At 47.7% G+C, this 16,297-nt stretch overlaps 1 protein-coding gene across 3 annotated transcripts in view; it reads right to left on the minus strand.

Annotated features, from left to right (window-relative positions):
• Positions 1 to 1,324: 1,324 nt before the first annotated feature.
• The window catches only part of DAP (death associated protein), a 76,606-nt gene continuing 61,633 nt past the window's right edge, over positions 1,325 to 16,297 (minus strand). The window contains exons 3-4 of one of the 3 annotated variants that reach the window (XM_025387075.1): positions 4,562 to 4,604; positions 1,325 to 3,300 (exon numbers count right to left, since the gene is read on the minus strand). In XM_025387075.1, the coding sequence (XP_025242860.1) occupies positions 3,187 to 3,300; positions 4,562 to 4,604 (157 nt within the window). In that variant the 3' untranslated portion in view covers positions 1,325 to 3,186. Of the gene's footprint in view, positions 3,301 to 4,329; positions 4,605 to 16,297 lie in introns of all 3 variants that reach the window. The other 2 variants (XR_003119777.1, XM_025387074.1) reach the window with 2 other exon arrangements.

A 16,297-nucleotide genomic window follows, 5' to 3' on the forward strand; every position in this document is an offset into this window, starting at 1 on the left:
AGCAATGCACTAAGTGAACTGTTCTTCAAATGGTGTGAGCTGGGAGTGAGGTTTCTGGCTTTTCGGCACATAGGTGATGTTCTTGGGTGAATGACGTTCCCCCAAAAGATACGTTGAAGTCCTAAATCCCTGTGCCTCTGAATGTGACCTTAATTGGAAACAGAGTCTCTGCAGATGTAATCAGGGAAGATGAGGTCATACTGGAATAGGGTGGGCATTCATCTAATGACTGGTGTCCTCAGAAAACAAGGGAGATTTGGAGACAGACACACAGACAGGGAATGGCCATGTGACGGCGGAGTCAGAGACTGGAGTGATGCTGCCCACAAGCCAAGGGACACCAAGGATGGCCACAGCCGTCAGGAGCCGCCAGGGGCTGGGAGAGGCCAGAAAGTCCCACTGGGCCTGCGGAGGGAGTGTGGCCTGGCCAACACACTGATTTCAAACCTCTCCAGAACTGTGAGAGAACACACTCCCGTTGTTTTACGCCACACAGTTTGTGGCTTAATTTGTGACTCTGTTAAGGCAGCAATAGAAAACTGACACTGGATAATGATGTTCAGGAATGATGTGGAGAGCCCTGGGGGTGGTTCTGTTCCATGCTTGTTGGATGCTTGGCATTTCTGGCAACCACCATATATTTACTGAGAATGGACTCTGCCCAGTGACAGAAAATGAGTATGCCCCTCGTTCCTTTCCTCAGCTTAGCATGGGAGACAGGAGGCAGGAATACAAGCAGCAGCTTCAGAGGCAACACCAGACAAAGCCAGGGTTGTTGGAGGTGTAGACTCCAGCTACACCCAAGCTGGGGCTGTGAATGCGGCCCCTGGTACTCCCTCTGGTGCTCTCTGACAAATACAGCCCTGGGTGAGAAAACCTCAGGCCCCTCCCACTCAAATTCCGATTTGATTCTGGATCGCCAGTCTAATAGTTGTGATTATTTTCTCACAAGGGTTACAGGAGACCTTCTGATTAAGGCAAACGTCTTGTACATCAAAAGCTGCTCACCGTCACCCCTGGGCTTACTATTAATCATTCTCTCTTACATCTGTTCCCAAAGGGCCTACCTGGCACAGGCCAGCTGCTGGGCTCAAGTAATATGCTTTAATCAATGGTATTAAGCTTTTCCATGTTATGACATTTTAAGTAGATAATTAGACTCGAGTCACCAGGTGTCCAAGAGTTCGACTTTTGTATCTGGAAAACAGGTTTTGAAAACGCCCATCATGTACACATGTATGGGTATTTGTACTTCTATTGAAACCATCTGGCAACCCCGGTAAAATATAAAAGGGAATCTCTGATCTACAAGAAAAAACAAAGCTGGAGAGAAATGCAGGAGCTTTATTATAAATCATCAATATTCTTGAAGTTAACAACTGATAAACTCACTTAGGCAAACAGTTTGGATTTAATGATCTAAAGCCCACAGATGCATGCCAGATCTAGCTAAGAGTACATAAAAAGCACAGCTCTGGAAATCACAGCCCTCCCTCCGGCTGAAGACTGAGAAGCATTCAGCATGCTTCTGGATTTCTGCAGCGGCAGGGGCAGGGGTCTGCACGGGCCTGACCTGGTGTTGCTGGAGCGCAGCATCCCCTCCTGGGTGCTACTCCAAAAGGCAGGCTGGGAGGTGCTTGCTGGGGTGTTCCATGGTAGCGCTGCTGACCAAGTTTGGGTCTCTAAAAGCCACCCTCAGTTTATACCAAACTGATGAGGAAATAGGTGGCGACAGGGTCTTGAAGGGTACACGCCAGCTTCCCTTAAGTTGATTAGATGGGAAACCAAACACTGCCTTTCAAGTGTGAGGCTGTGCTGTGCTCCCTCAGGGAGGATGGGCGCTGGGTCTGACCAGGTCTGCCTCTGCCCTCACCAGCAGGCAGATGTGAACTGAACAGTACCAGAAAGGCTGGTGGTTGGCAGGTGCTCACGGCATGGTTGCTGGCCTGCAGCAGATTGGCTGTGGGTGAGCAGGACGGTCAGGCCCTCTGCAAGCACTGTTCTGGAGTTTCGTCTGACTAGGCGAACCCTCTGGCTTTTCGGAGATGCAGGGTACTCTACTGCCACCAGCCAGTGAGCAGACTAGGACATCTCTAGACAGGAAATTCATCTAAAAATCGGAGGACAACGTGACGCACCCAAGTGACGACGGGCCCAGGCAGCTGTGCACATGGGGTGGGAGGTGTTTGGAACGGTTAGACCCATCAGTGGACAGGTTTTTCTAGCACAAATGGAATGTGGTGTCTCACGTCCCTAGGGAGACAAGGGGCAGGTTTCTTATCTGCTCTTTCCAAGCTTTCAACTCCCTGGCTCAAGTGTCCCAGAATGAAGTAGAAGTCTATTCCTCCACCCTGGTCCGTGGCCACTCCCAGAACTCTGAAGTGGCTCAGGAGGTGATTCCTTAAGGCCAGCTTTGCTTGATCTCCTGGTGGAGCCTGTCTGGGCTGAGGCGATGCTGGGCTTGCCATGCCGAGATCTCATACCAGAAGTCCGCCCTCGGAGCTACCTGCCTCCAGCCTCATTTTCTGGCATGTTGACTCTTGGAATTGAGGAGCTATTTCTAAGATGCATGCTTTTTTTTTTTTTTTTTGAGACGGAGTCTCGCTCTGCTTTTTTGGCTTTTCTCATGGGTGCCTCCTCAGCCTGCACAGGATCCCCCATCTCACAAGGGAGGGAAATTTGGCGTTGCTCTTCCCTGCCTCTAATGGTCTTTCTGAGGGGCCGCCCAAACTCATTCCCTTATTTCTTACTTTCCCGCAGGTGTTAAGATTTTACTGTCCCAATACTAAAAAGCGTGCAATGGCCGAGCTTCTCCCCTAACCTTAATCTCATCCTCTCAAATGTGTGCCTTCTTGTTTTTAAGACCACAGACAAGGACGTCAGGCGACTGCTGAAATAGAACTAAAGCTAAAAGTTTTTCTCAGATCTTGGCAAATTCTGCTAATGGCACCTCTAGGGGCACAATCATCCTCAAACGACATCCAACCGGACTCCCCATAAACAAGGTTTGGGCTGGAGCGGTTTCTAGTTTTAAATATGGAAATGTAAGGCAAACGACAGAGCACTTGGTTTTGCCTTAGATTTCCCAGCAGAGCAGGATTTGGGAGAAAGTGCTGGTTTTCTCTGTCAGGGAAATACCAAGTACAGAAGAGCCGGGGCCGCGGGGGAGGCTGGTGGGGTCCAGGCTCACTTGCGTGGCTGCTGGATGTGCTGGGTTCTTGGGGAAGGATGCTTGTCCATGGAGGCATGCGGCTTCTGGTGAGCCACCTGCGCGGCCGCCGGGGGGAAATCTTTGTCACCCTGTCAGGATACACAGAAAGCTCAGGTTGATCAACAAGAAGCATGGGGTTCATGGATGAGGAAGCCCCAGGCCAGTGCCCACCAGCATTTCTGCAGGATGCATGGGGTTCATGGGTGAGGCAGTCCCCAGGCCAGCACCCAACAGCATCTCTGCAGGAAGCAGTGGGTTTGTATGTGAGGAAGAGCCAGGTCAATGCCCACCAGCGTCCCTGCGGGAAGCATGGGGTTTGTATGTGAGGAAGCACCAGGCCAGCGCCTACCAGCTTCCCTGTGGGAAGCATGGGATTCATGTGTGAGGAAGCCCCAGGCCAGCACCCACCAGTGTCCGTGCAGGGCGGGCATGGACTGTGAATGGGTAAAGGAAGGTGGAAGCCTGTCCCCTCTGGGTGGTGGGGGGCCCAGACCATCAGAACCGGGGAATGGCAGGTGGCACTGAGGCCCACACGCTGGCAGGGCAGCAAGAATGCTCACTGGCTCTGCCCCATGCCGTGAGACACAGGAACACGCGACTCCCACAGAACTGACTTGGATGACTGGGGCTTTCTTCTGCTACATTTGTATTTGTGACTATTTACATTAGGGGCAGGACAGAACCAAATCCAGGATCTTAAGTTCAGATGTGCCACCACAGCTGTGAGCTAGGCCTGGGGCGCTGGCCGGGAAGGAAATGCATAGGGCGCCTACGAGACAGAGCCAGGTTCGGCCTGCCCAGTCTCATGAGGGACCCGCTATTTTCCAGAGGGATCAATGGGCTTCGTGCCAACTGTGGGCGTGGCCAGAGTGGGGCCCACACGAGCAGGCTGGAGCCACACTTCTCTGGCTGGCAGGTTGGCTGGCTGTGGTCACAGCTCCACCAACAGTGGGCTGTCCCCAACGCTGGCACTTTCTTCAGGCATCCTCTGATAAGAAAGTGAATGTCCTGAGAACAGCAGCCCTGTGGACGGCAATACCGTGGGGGTTCGCTGGCGGGGGTTCGCTGATGGTTTACTGGTGGGAGGCCTGTGCTTAAGTCACAATGTTGGGTCTCACCAAAGGGCGGCTCTGGAAAGGTAAAGGATGTGACCCAAACTGTGAGTCTGGCCTGGGGTCTGCAGAAGCACCCTCTGGGGAAATGTGGCAACCAAGAGAGCCATGGCCACAGATGAGATGAGCAGTGGTGCTGGGTTATTCCAGGTAGAGTTTAATAAAACCAGAAGGAACCAGGAGACTCCATGCTGCCATGCAAAGGCCTCAAACCCACTGCAGACGCTCCCAGACTTACCCGGGCAATGACCCCAGAGATGAACACAGTGGGTTTAGGTGGACTGGAAAACAAGAAGGGAAAAGGCAGATTTAACAAAACAGTCCAAAAAAGGGGACACAGTGGCAGAGCCAGGCTGGAGGGCGTGGAGGCGGAATGGGGAGCGAACCTCTTCCTCTGCATTATTTGTTGTAATGACCACACTACGGGGCTTGGGAGCCTCCTTCTCCTGAGGCTAGTTCAGCCCCGAGTACGAGAGAGAAAGAGACTGCAGCCAACTGCAAGTGAATTGCCTACAAGCACTTTCTATTTGTAGTTTTTTTAGAGACAGGGTCTCTGTCACCCAGGCTGAAATGCAGAGCCACGATCATAGCTCACAGCAGCCTCCACTCCTAGACTCAAGTGATCCTCTTGCCTCAGTCTCCCGAGTAGCTGGGACAAAAGGCGTGCATCATCACACCCGGCTAATTGTTTTATCTTTGCAGAGGCAGGGTCTTGCTATGTTGCCCAAACTAGTCTTGAACTCCTGGTCTCAAGCCAACCTTCCACCTTGGCCTCCCAATGTGCTGGGATTACAGGCATGAGCCCCCGTGCCTAGCCTATTTTTGTTTTTTGGTTAAATCAACACTTTTAACTGTGGGCAAGCCCAATTCTTTTGATTTAATGAGATCATGAAACAGGCGCTTCGCTAAAGCAGGGGAGAAGTAGTTTTACATGGCGTGGACTTGGAGACTTTCTCACTGCCTCCTCAACCCTGGGCTTCCCCTTCCAGCATCCTCACAGGGTAGATTCCAGAGCCAACACAAACCTCCCATCCCCCATCAATCCCTGAGCATTACAAACATAAGGTCCTTGGGAAACTTGTCACCTCTTGACATGTTAACTCACACTGAGCTCACCCACACTGTGGAGTATTGAGGGAACGGATACAGTACCAAAGCAATACAGCCCAGTGTGAAAAAACAGAGAAGCCCAAACAGGCTCAAATCACCAGCAGGTCCACCACCTGGAAACACGGCTGTTAACACGGCGCTATCCTTCCAGGCTTTCCTTCTATGCATGGATGTACGTGCTTGTCTTCTTCTTAACTTTTTTCTTACAAAAATAGTCACACTGTTTTGTAATCTGCCTTCTGAACTAAGACTATGGTAAGCATCTCTCCATGTAATTAGATACTCTTCTGTACATTTATTTTTGATGGCTACATGTGCCAAAATTTAAAAACATCAGGACACAGTTTAAGGTAGTGGATAAGGTGTGTGCACTTCCAAAATGCCTCCACCAAGAGGTACAGGCACCCAAGAGCAGGAGGTGAATACAAGGGCAGACCAGCTGGGACAGCACGATCGATCTGGACCACTCACGGAGGTGGGTGGAGAAGAAGCATCTCCCTCTTGGCTCAGTTTTGCTTAAGGCCAGCCCTGCTGGGCAGAGGGGGTAGAATTTATCCCTTGAGCTCCCCAGCCTGTCTCTTCCCAGCTCTACTTCTCCTCTGCTGCTGGTGGTCTTTTTAAGGAATCCACTTGTCTTAGTTTTGTTTTGCTGCAGGCAAAAGTCCCAGCATTCAGAAAGTTCACTGACTGTTTACTTCCCCAAAGAGTTTACCAAAAGCACCTGAAATTCCCCCAAGTAATTTCTGTTACTTCGCGAGATTAAGAAATTTCAAGTTTTACGAAGCAGCACAGAGATACCCCATACATGACCTTGGTTTTATTTAGTGTTTGTTGTATGGTTACCAAGGTTGGATTTTCTTCCCCTTCCTTTACGTATATGATTTAGCTATAGGATTAATAGCCGGCCAGAGATGAGTAAGCTCAGCTCCAGTTTAAGCCCCACCACGTGGTATAACTGAATTCATTTTGATTCTTAAAGCATAGCCTGCTGTGGTGCCTGATGCCACTAACAGGGGAGGGCTTCCAGGGATTCAGGCCACGGAGTTTGCATCCAAAGCTCGGGAACTGTGGTCTGAATTCTAACATTTTATAAAAGATTTGGAAAGGAATACAGAAATAGCAGCACAAAGTTTCTTAAAGTCCTTTGGAATGTTCTTTTAAACATCTATGAACAGCCTTAAGCAGGGATGGCCCCACTCTGGTAGCGAATCATATACTATCATCTTCAACAAGGCACAGCCGTCTTTCCACAGCAGGAGTGCACAGTGGCTTTCACTGTCTCCATGTCTTACTTGCTTTTTAATCTGTCGAGGCTCTGAAAGGCGGAAATACAGGAGATCACCCCACTCCAGAAACTTGATAAAAATGTCATCCATAGAGAGTCAATCTAGTAAGAATACATGCATAATAAAGGGAATTAGCTTCCCCATCAAACTGAGCCCTAAAAGGTGGCTGAGGAAGCTTGAGTAATTATGTACATATATAGGTAAACACCCTCCCCTCTACACACACACACACACACACACACACACACACACAAGTACCTTGTTTTATGGCATCGGCTTATTGCAGTTCACAGGTAATGTGTTTCTTTAGGAATTGAAGGTTTGTGGCAATTCTGCATAAGCAGGTCTATGGGCGTCCATCTTCATTACTATTATGTCTGTTATGGTGCTCTGCAGTCATTGATCTTTGATGTTACTATTGTAATTGTTTTGGGGCACCACGAACTGTGCCCATATAAGATGGTAAACTTAATCAACACTTGTCACATGTGTTTTGACAGTTCTACTGACCAGCCATTCCCTGTTTCTCTCCTTCTCTTCAGGCCTTCCTACTCCCTGAGACATAGCAATATTGAAATTAGGACAACTAGCAACTCTACAATTGTCTACAATGGCCTAGAAGTGTTCAAGTGAAAGGAAGAGTCGCATGTCTGTCACTTTCAATCAAAAGCTAGAAGTGACCAAGCTTAGTGAGGAAGACAAGTCGGAAGCTCAGACAGCCTGGTCTCTTCTACCAAATAGCCAAGTTGTGAATGCAAAGGAAGAGTTCTTGGAGAAAATTAAAAATGCTACTCCAGTGAGCACTGGGGTGAGTGACAAGGAAGTAAAAGAGCATTATTGTGGATATGGAGAAAGTTCGAGTGGTCTGGATAGAAGACAAGCCACAACATTCCCTTAAGCCAAAGCCTAATCTAGAGCGAGGCCCTAACTCCCTTCAGTTCTATGAAGGCTAAGAGAGGTGAGGAAGCTGCAGAAGAAAAGCTGGAAACTAGCAGAGATTGGTTCATGAAGTTTAAGGAAAGAAGCCATCTCCAGAAGACAAAAGTGCAAGGTGAAGCAGCAACTGCTGATGAAGAAGTTGCAGCAAGTTCTCTAGAAGATTTAGCTAAGATCATTGATGAAAGTGGCTACACTAAACAACAGATTTCCAATGTTGACAAAACAGCCTTTTATTGGAAAAAGATGTACTCTAGGATTTTCATAGCTAGAGAGGGGAGGTCAATGACTGGTTTCAAAGCTTCCAAGGACAGCTGACTCTTATTAGGAACTAATGCAGCTGATGACTTTAATTTGAAGCCAATGCTCATTTACCATTCCAAACATCCTAGGGCCCTTGGGAATTATGTAAAATCTACTGTGTGTGTGCTCTATACATGGGATGACAGAGCCTGGATGGCGGCACATCAGTTTACATCAAGGTTTACTGCTTATTTTAAGCCCACTGTTGAGACCTACTGCTCAAAAAAAAAGATTCCTTTCGAAGTATTACTGCTGATTTATAATGCTCCTGGCCACCCAAGACCAAGTATACAAGGAGAGGAGATTAATGTTGTTTTCATATGTGTTAAGACAACATTCATTCTGCAACCCATGGATCAAGAAGTAATTTCAACTTTCAAGTCTTATTAAAGAAATAAGTAATTCCACTGGTGGATTTGGGCAAAGTAAATTGAAAACCTTCTGGAAAGAATTTAGATGCCACTAAGAACACTCATGATTCATGGGAGGAGGTCAAAATATCAATATTAACAGGAGTTTGGAAGAAGCTGATTCCAACCCTCATGGGTGACTTTGAAGGGGTTCAGGACTTCACTGGAGGAAGTAACTGCAGATGTGGTGAAAACAGCAAGAGAACGAGGATTAGAAGTGGACCTGAAGATGGAACTGAATGGCTGCAATCTAGTGATTAAACTCCTCAAGGATGAGGAGTTGCTTCTCATGGATGAGCAAAGAAAGTGGTTTCTTGAGCTGGAATCTACACCTGGTGAAGATGCTGGAAACACTGTTGAAATAACAAAAAAGGATATAGAATATTACATAAATTTAATTGATAAAGCAGTGGCAGGGTTTGAGATGACTGACTCCATTTTGGAAAGAAGTTCTACCATGGGTACAATGCCATCAAACAGCATCGTATGCTGCAGAGAAACCTTTCCTGAAAGGAAGAGTTGATCTCTCTCACAAACTTCATTGTTGTCTTTTTTTTTTGAGAGAGGGAGAGAGTCTCACTCTGTTGCCCAGGCTGGAATACAGTGGTGCAATGTCTGCTCACTGCAACCTCCACCTCCCAGGTTCAAAAGATTCTCATGCCTCAGCCTCCAGAGTAGCTGGGATTACAGGCGCACACCACCATGGCTGGCTAATTTTTATATTTTTAGTAGAGATGGGGTTTCACCATGTTTGCCAGGCTGGTCTTGAACTCCTGGCCTCAAGTGATCTACCCGCCTCGACCTCCCAAAGTGCTAGGATTGCAGGCGTGAACCACCACACCCGGCCTGTTGTCTTATTTTAAGAAACTGCCACAGCCACTTCAACCTTTAGTAACCACCAGCCCAATCAGTCAGCGGCCATCAACACTGAGGCAAGACCCTCCACCAGCAAAAAGACTGAGCCTCACTGAAGGCTCAGATGATCATCAGCATACAGAATTTTTAATTGTTTTTTAATTTTAAATTAAGGTATGCACATTGTTTTTTAGATGTAATGCTAGACGTAATGCTACTGTACACGTACTAGGCTACAATGGAGTGCAAACAAAACTTTTATGTGCACTGTGAAACCAAAAAGTTTGTGGGACTTACTTTATCGCAATATTTAGCTTTATTATGGTGGTCTGGAGCAGACCCTGCAATATCTCTGAGGTCTGCCTGTACATATTCATTATTGAAAAGCAGACAAGCAAAAAAAGTTAAAATCACTTGTAATTCTGTATTACTGTATGTGTGTATTTATAAAGACTGACACACGCACAGAATTACTGTCCCATCACAACTGCTGAATGGCCATGGAGACTCTGGGGGCTAAAGGAGATCCCAGCAATGAGGGTGGTCTACGCTGTGAGTAGGCCACCCTTTGCAGAGGTGGATGAAACTCTGGACGCAGAGGTGCTGTACAGCAGCAGGGTGCCAGCCTGGAGAGGCCTCCATGTTGGGTGTTCCTGACAGGCTCCTTGGTTGAGCCCAGTCCCACTATGTAGTAGCTACCACGTGAGGCTCTCTGGGGACCTGGCTATCAGGAGTCTGTTTCCAGCACTGGTCCCCTGTGTGCACTGATGACGGATGTCTGGAACCCAGGGACCTGCCACAGTCCCACCCTTCCTCCCTGCCCTCGGTGCTCCTCAGAGATGATGTCCTCTGGGCGTCTCCTGCATTGATCACGACAAGGGTGGGGTTCCAGGCCTCGAGTATGTCCCAGGGGAAATGTGTATGAACAGTGATGATACGAGATCATGACCACTCTGCTCTAGTCTGAGTGCTGGAAAACACACAGGGAAGCCGAGGCCTAGAACCCAGCCTCTGACTCCCAGTTCACGCTGTTTCCTTTCCTAAACCCACATTTAGCACCTCACTCCCACATGAGCTGCTCAAGGACACTGTCCCATCACAACTGCCGAATGGCCATGGAGACTCTGGGGGCTAAAGGAGACCCCCAGGAGTAAGAATGACCCTTCCCCCACAGTCCCAGCTCATTCCAGGAGCGTCCAGGGCCGTGGTTGCAGGTTGCAGATTCTAAGAGTCCACGGGAGGCATTCACAGATGGCACTGTCCTTGCAAAACCCCAAATTTTATGGGGATAGATCCTTCGTGGTGAGCCATGACTGAATCTGCTGAGCTTTAGTGGCTTGCTGGATTCTGCTCATAAAGACAGGGCATGTCAGTGAAAATCATGCTAGGCTCAGCATAAGAAATGTGCCTCTGCCAGCCATCGGGTGGTGTGGGGTGAGGTGAGGCCTGCTGGGTGCGGCAATGAGCCAGGGGTTGGTGTGCTTTGTGCTACATCCTATACAAAGTGGCCAGTCATTCTGCTGGATGTGGTGCTGGCGACTTGGCTGAGTGATGGCAAGACTGAGGGTCTGGCGCTGCAGTCAGAGGGACTCAGGATGGAAAGGCCGTGAACTTGCCCTCGTGCACACCTTGAGGGCTGACTCCGAGCTGAGGAGCAGGAACAGGGAAAGTCACTCAGTGGCTTAGGTCAGAGCTTAGGTCAGAGCAGTCTTTTGGGGGCACAACCATAACAGTGTGCATTCCACCCAATTAACTTGGGGAAGAGCAACATGAAGACCTGAGACTTCATCCTGCACTGCTGTTCTTCAGCGCCCCCACCTGTTTGGTGCCGGTAAGAAGTAAGGCACTGAAAGAAAGAACCCTGTGTATCCAGCACTTCCGCAGGTGAGGTCCTTGCTTTAAGACTGCACTTTTTACACAATATTCAAGAATTGTATTTCATGAGAAAGTCTTATCGCGCCCCAAGAGGCGACTCGGTGGGAAGTGACAGGACACCAGACTGAGGGGTCTGCTTTAGCTCTGGTCTGCTCCAGGCAAACGTTATCGCTAAAGACAGTCCAAGCTCTCCCTCCCTTCTAACTTCGTTTGGAAACCCCAGCGAGCTCAGCAACTAATTACAAACAATATTACCATTTTAGCCATTTTTAACTATACAGCTCAGTGGCATTAAGTATATTCATAATATTATGCTATCATCACCTTTATCTATTTCCAGAACTTTTTCATCATTCCCAACAGAAAGTCTGTCCCCGTTAAACACTAGCTCCCCATTCTCTCCTCCTCCCAGCCCCTGGCCATCACCATGCGTTTAACTATCTTAGGGATCTCAGGTTAAGTGGAATCATACAGTACTTGTCTTTTTGTGTCTGGCCTATTCCATCTAGTATAGTATTGTCAGGGTTCATTTATGTGGCAGCATGCGTGGGAATTCCGTTTTGAGGCTGAATAACATTCCGCTGTACGGACAGACCACATTCTGCTTATGCATTTGTCTGCTGATAGACGCCTGGACTGCTGCGAATGCTGCAGCTATGGACGTGGGTGTATAAATATGTGCTCGAGTTTCTACTTTCAATTATTTTGTGTGTAACTCAGAAGTGGAATTGCTGGGTTATATGGTAATTCTGTGTTTAACTTTTTGAGGAATCACCACCCTGTTTTCCACAGCGGCTGTTGCATTTTAGATTCCCACCAGCAATGGATACGGGTTCCTATTTCCCCATATCCCTGCCAACACTTGTTGTTTTCTGTTTTATTTTGTTTTTTTTTTTTGGATAAAGGCTCTATTCTAATGGGTGTGAAGAGGTATCATACTGTGGTTTAGATTTAGCAACTAATTTTTAAGAATAAGCTTCCCTGCCGCAGAATAATAAGTATCAATCTATATTGATCATTAATCATTAAAAGTCTTTATGAACCAAAAGTCCTCCCCCAAAAGTCTTCTCTCCTCTAAAACTGAAAAGGCCATAATTGGCTGTAAGGACATATGGCAGCTGCCCATGAAAAGATGGCAAAAGGCAGGCCTCTTCCAAGATGTCTAGCGGCGATATGTACCTTCACGTCACTCGCCCCGTGACGCAGCGTATGCTGCTGAAGGTTTCCATCACGTTTGGCCCAAAGGCTTCAGAGCCCAATCCTTCTTTCCAACTATAATTAACAGTAACTTAAATTGGCAAATAATTATTTATGATGTTCATATAGTAAAAACAGTTACTAAACTCTTTGAGATATGGTAGCTCGAACAGAATCTCACAAGCGAGAAACCCCGGTCAAGAGTCTGGGTGTAAGGCTGTACAGGCAAAACCCGCCTATTTTAAATGCCATTAGGCTTCCATGCAAAGTATAACCTGCATTTCTCAAGTCTATAAAGTATGACAGCTGCTTTGAGGATTTATTTGATCTGATGAAAATCATTCTGACAGATGCTGTTTTGAAGATGCAACATTATTTTCTCTCAGGAAACAGAGAGAGTGAAAACTATCAACCCTGCCTGCCCCGTATCCTCAGGCCTTTCCAGACTTTAAAAATCACACTTATTTAAATGTAAAGGAACTGCAAGCCAGGCAGAATTAGCCAGGATTAGAATCCAGATAACACTTCCTATACACTAGCAGAAACTGCAGCTTTTTCACACCCAGACTAAGCAGCCACCTGCTGTGCGTGCACGTGGGTCTCTCTTGTCCATCTGGAAAGGACCACATCAAACTCTGAAAAGGACCCTTTGTCCTTAACAAAAGTTCACTATTTCCTATTTTCTAAATTTTCTTAATGAAGAAGATTTACACCATATTGGCACTCTGTGGAGACTGCAGACAGGCAGGATGAAGTGCCAGAGACGCTCAGTGAGGAAGTAACCCTGCGGAATGCAGATCTCATCAACACTGAGCTTGATGGTCTCATCTTTAAACGAATGTGGAAAGGGCAGAGAAACCCAAATTCATAGTTTTAAAACTTCCCTAAACTCCCATACAGCAACTATTTAACTCAATATATTCAAATTATTGCCATCCCAACACGTAACTCATTAAAAATTGAGAAGACTTAACATTCATTTCCCTCCCTCGCCATCGTGGGGCTCTGACACCGTGGTTTCTGCGCCAGTTCTGAGAGGGGTAAAGTGACGCGCTCTGTGAGTTAGGGCTGGACAGGAGGTTCCCTACCAGACAGACGGCTGCTGCAATTTACACTTTCATCCTTTTGCAGTCAAGAGCTTGAGGGCCTTCAGTGGGGGCCGCCTGGATGTCTCCCAGGGGCCTGGATTCTGTCTTCTTGCACTTAGTCCAGCGCCCATCCCAAGTCTAACGACTCTTCCACAGGACAGCCCTTTGATATTTGAAGAAGGTTACCACAAGCCCCCAGAACATCCCTTTCCCAGACTCAAAGGCATGATTTCAAATTCCTTCACTCTCTCAGCTATTCTCCCAACTGCATTCCAGTGTGGTTTCTAGAGTTTTGCCTAGAACTGTATGTGACACCCCACATGTACCTACTCAGTCCCCACAGGACACCGATATTGCAATAATACTTTCTCCTGGGCTACAGAGAGCAGGTCAGCCAGAAAATGAATCCGGGTGTCCCAAAAGGACCGACTGTTAATAATCTTCAAACAGGATTGCTACTGATAGGCAACCTGTGGACAAAGTCATTTGTATCTGCTGCCCTGCTCCAGCCTGGCTCACCATAGCTAGTTTTGTGGGGTCCTTACCCTTCTTCCTTTAACCCTGGGGGAGCTTCTGCACTCTTGGAAAAATGCAGTGCCCTTCTTCACCCCAAAATAGGATTCTGTGCAACAGCGAGGGGTCCGATGTGCATCTGACTGGTCAGCCTCTTCCTTTCCAAGCATCCTGGTAGGGATTAGGGTCAGCTTAGTTACCACGCAGTTGCACTCTGGGATGGGGAGAAACATGCACGCACGCGCACACACACACACACACACACCTGTGCGCGGAGTAGTAGTGAAACTGGGAATCTGGTCAAGTCTCTGATCCCGCTGAAAGTAATAAAAATGGCAGCAAAGGCATTACTGGAGAGTTGTATGTAACAGAATCATTTTCATGTTAGTTTTGACCTGCGTTCATGGAAGTCTACTCAAGTTATCCTCTGCAAATGCTGTCTCCTCTTCATGTAAATGTACTCTATCAGTGGGAAGTGTGTACACACAAGGCAGGGACACATGGCCTTTAATAAGCCACTGGGGCTCTATTTTCCCTAAAGGACAGAAATGATCTCAGGTGATAAAAGTTACTGTTTGCCAATCACCACTATGTACTATGGACCAGCTGCTGAGTTAGGTGCTCCCCTTAGAAGTGCTGTATCTAACTCTCTTGGTCCTGTGAGGCAGGAGCTGTCCATTTCACAGATTAGAAGGGTAAATCAGAAAGGGCCGGTCATTTGCCTGAGGGTTGCACAGTGATAAGTGCTGGGAACCAGACTTGGAACGAGGGCCGTACAGGGCATGTAATCTTGGCCCCAAGCCCAGTCCCCTCATTTTAAAGGGCTTAGCTGCCTCAAGTTTTAGCTTGTCTTCTGTATATGATTTAGAGACACAGAGTTTTAAGGTAAGCAATCTAAATGTAACCTGAGAGTCCTTTATTCAACCAGACGGTACAATACATTCAAATCTACCTAAAGATTTACTTTCTGACTTGATAGTGGATTTTTTTTTTTCCTGAAAAATGATCACTTATGTCTCTAGCATTTAACTATCACACAAAGCACTTCCACATAAATCATTCGCTCATCTGAGTTCCTTCGGCAGGTGATGTTCCATTTTATGGAGGAAGACATGGTGCTTCAGAGAGGCTGGAATCTTGCTTGGGGTCCTGGGGGCAGAGCCCGGGAGAAAGCACAAGGGCTGTGCTCTTCGGTTGGGTTGCTGAGATCTCCACCATCTCAGATGACTCTGCTCTTCAGTCTCGGGAACAAAATGCAGGGGAGGCTTCAAACCATCCAACAGATCCAGAGGCAGCCGACAGGTCCAGAGACGATTCAGAACCACAGAAAGGAGGGACAGTGGCAAATGGACACCATGAGTGTGGGCTCTGGTGTTGGATGATCTGGGTTAAAATCCTGACTCTGCCAGGGACAAGCTGATGAGCTGGTGTTTGGCTTTTCTGAGGCTTAGTTTCCTTGTCCATAAAACTGGACAGCAACAGACCCTACCTCCTTAGGTGACTGTATACATGTGTACACACACACACACACACACACACACACACACACACACACAGCAGAAAGCAACAGATTCTAAACAGGGTCGAAATAGTTTCAGAATTTGCTTCTGGGCTGCCTGGTGGGCTCTGTGCTTTCCTGAGGAGGGAAGGCAAAGAGACTGCTCTTCCAGGGTAATGACCTTGAGAACTGGGCTGCACCTCGAATCAAACCCTCTGTCAGTGCAGAAGAAAAGGCCCCTGGGCCTCGCCCACTGTGTGCTGATGAAAGGTAGTCACAGTGTGCGCTCAGCACGTGTCTGTGTGCTGATGAAAGGTAGTCACAGTGTGCGCTCAGCACGTGTCTGTGTGCTGATGAAAGGTAGTCACAGTGTGCGCTCAGCACGTGTCTGTGCTGACGAAAGGTAGTCACAGTGTGCGCTTAGCACGTGTGTAACAGAGAGGACACGACGCTAGAGCACTGCAGTGGGAGGACGGGGCACCCTCGATCAGCTTCTGCCCGCACAAAGTGACTGGGGCCGGGGGCCCTTCTCATGCACTGATGAAGGGGTGACTTAGGTTGCGGCCCAGCACAGGCGCTCATTGACTGGGAAAAGCAGTCTCTTCATCCACTCTCCTCAGGAAAGCACGGAGCCTGCAGGGCAGCCTAGAAACAAATTCCAAAACTCTTGTTTTGACTGCTCGGAATCTGTAGCTTTGCGCTTCCAGAGTTTATGGAAAATATAGTCCCACCTGGGGTGACTTTTTAAACATTTCCTAGTAAGTCGATGGAAAACAAATCCATTCCTGCATTTTTAGTTCTTGAAATACCTTCTTGGCTTGGTCTTAATTTATTTGGGCTATTAATTTTCTGGACAGCAAAATAATAATTAGCATGGCTGGTGAGCAGAGGGAAACGTCTCAC

Source organism: Theropithecus gelada, chromosome 6 (genome assembly GCF_003255815.1).
Source record: "Theropithecus gelada isolate Dixy chromosome 6, Tgel_1.0, whole genome shotgun sequence".
Taxonomy (NCBI): Eukaryota; Metazoa; Chordata; class Mammalia; order Primates; family Cercopithecidae; genus Theropithecus; species Theropithecus gelada.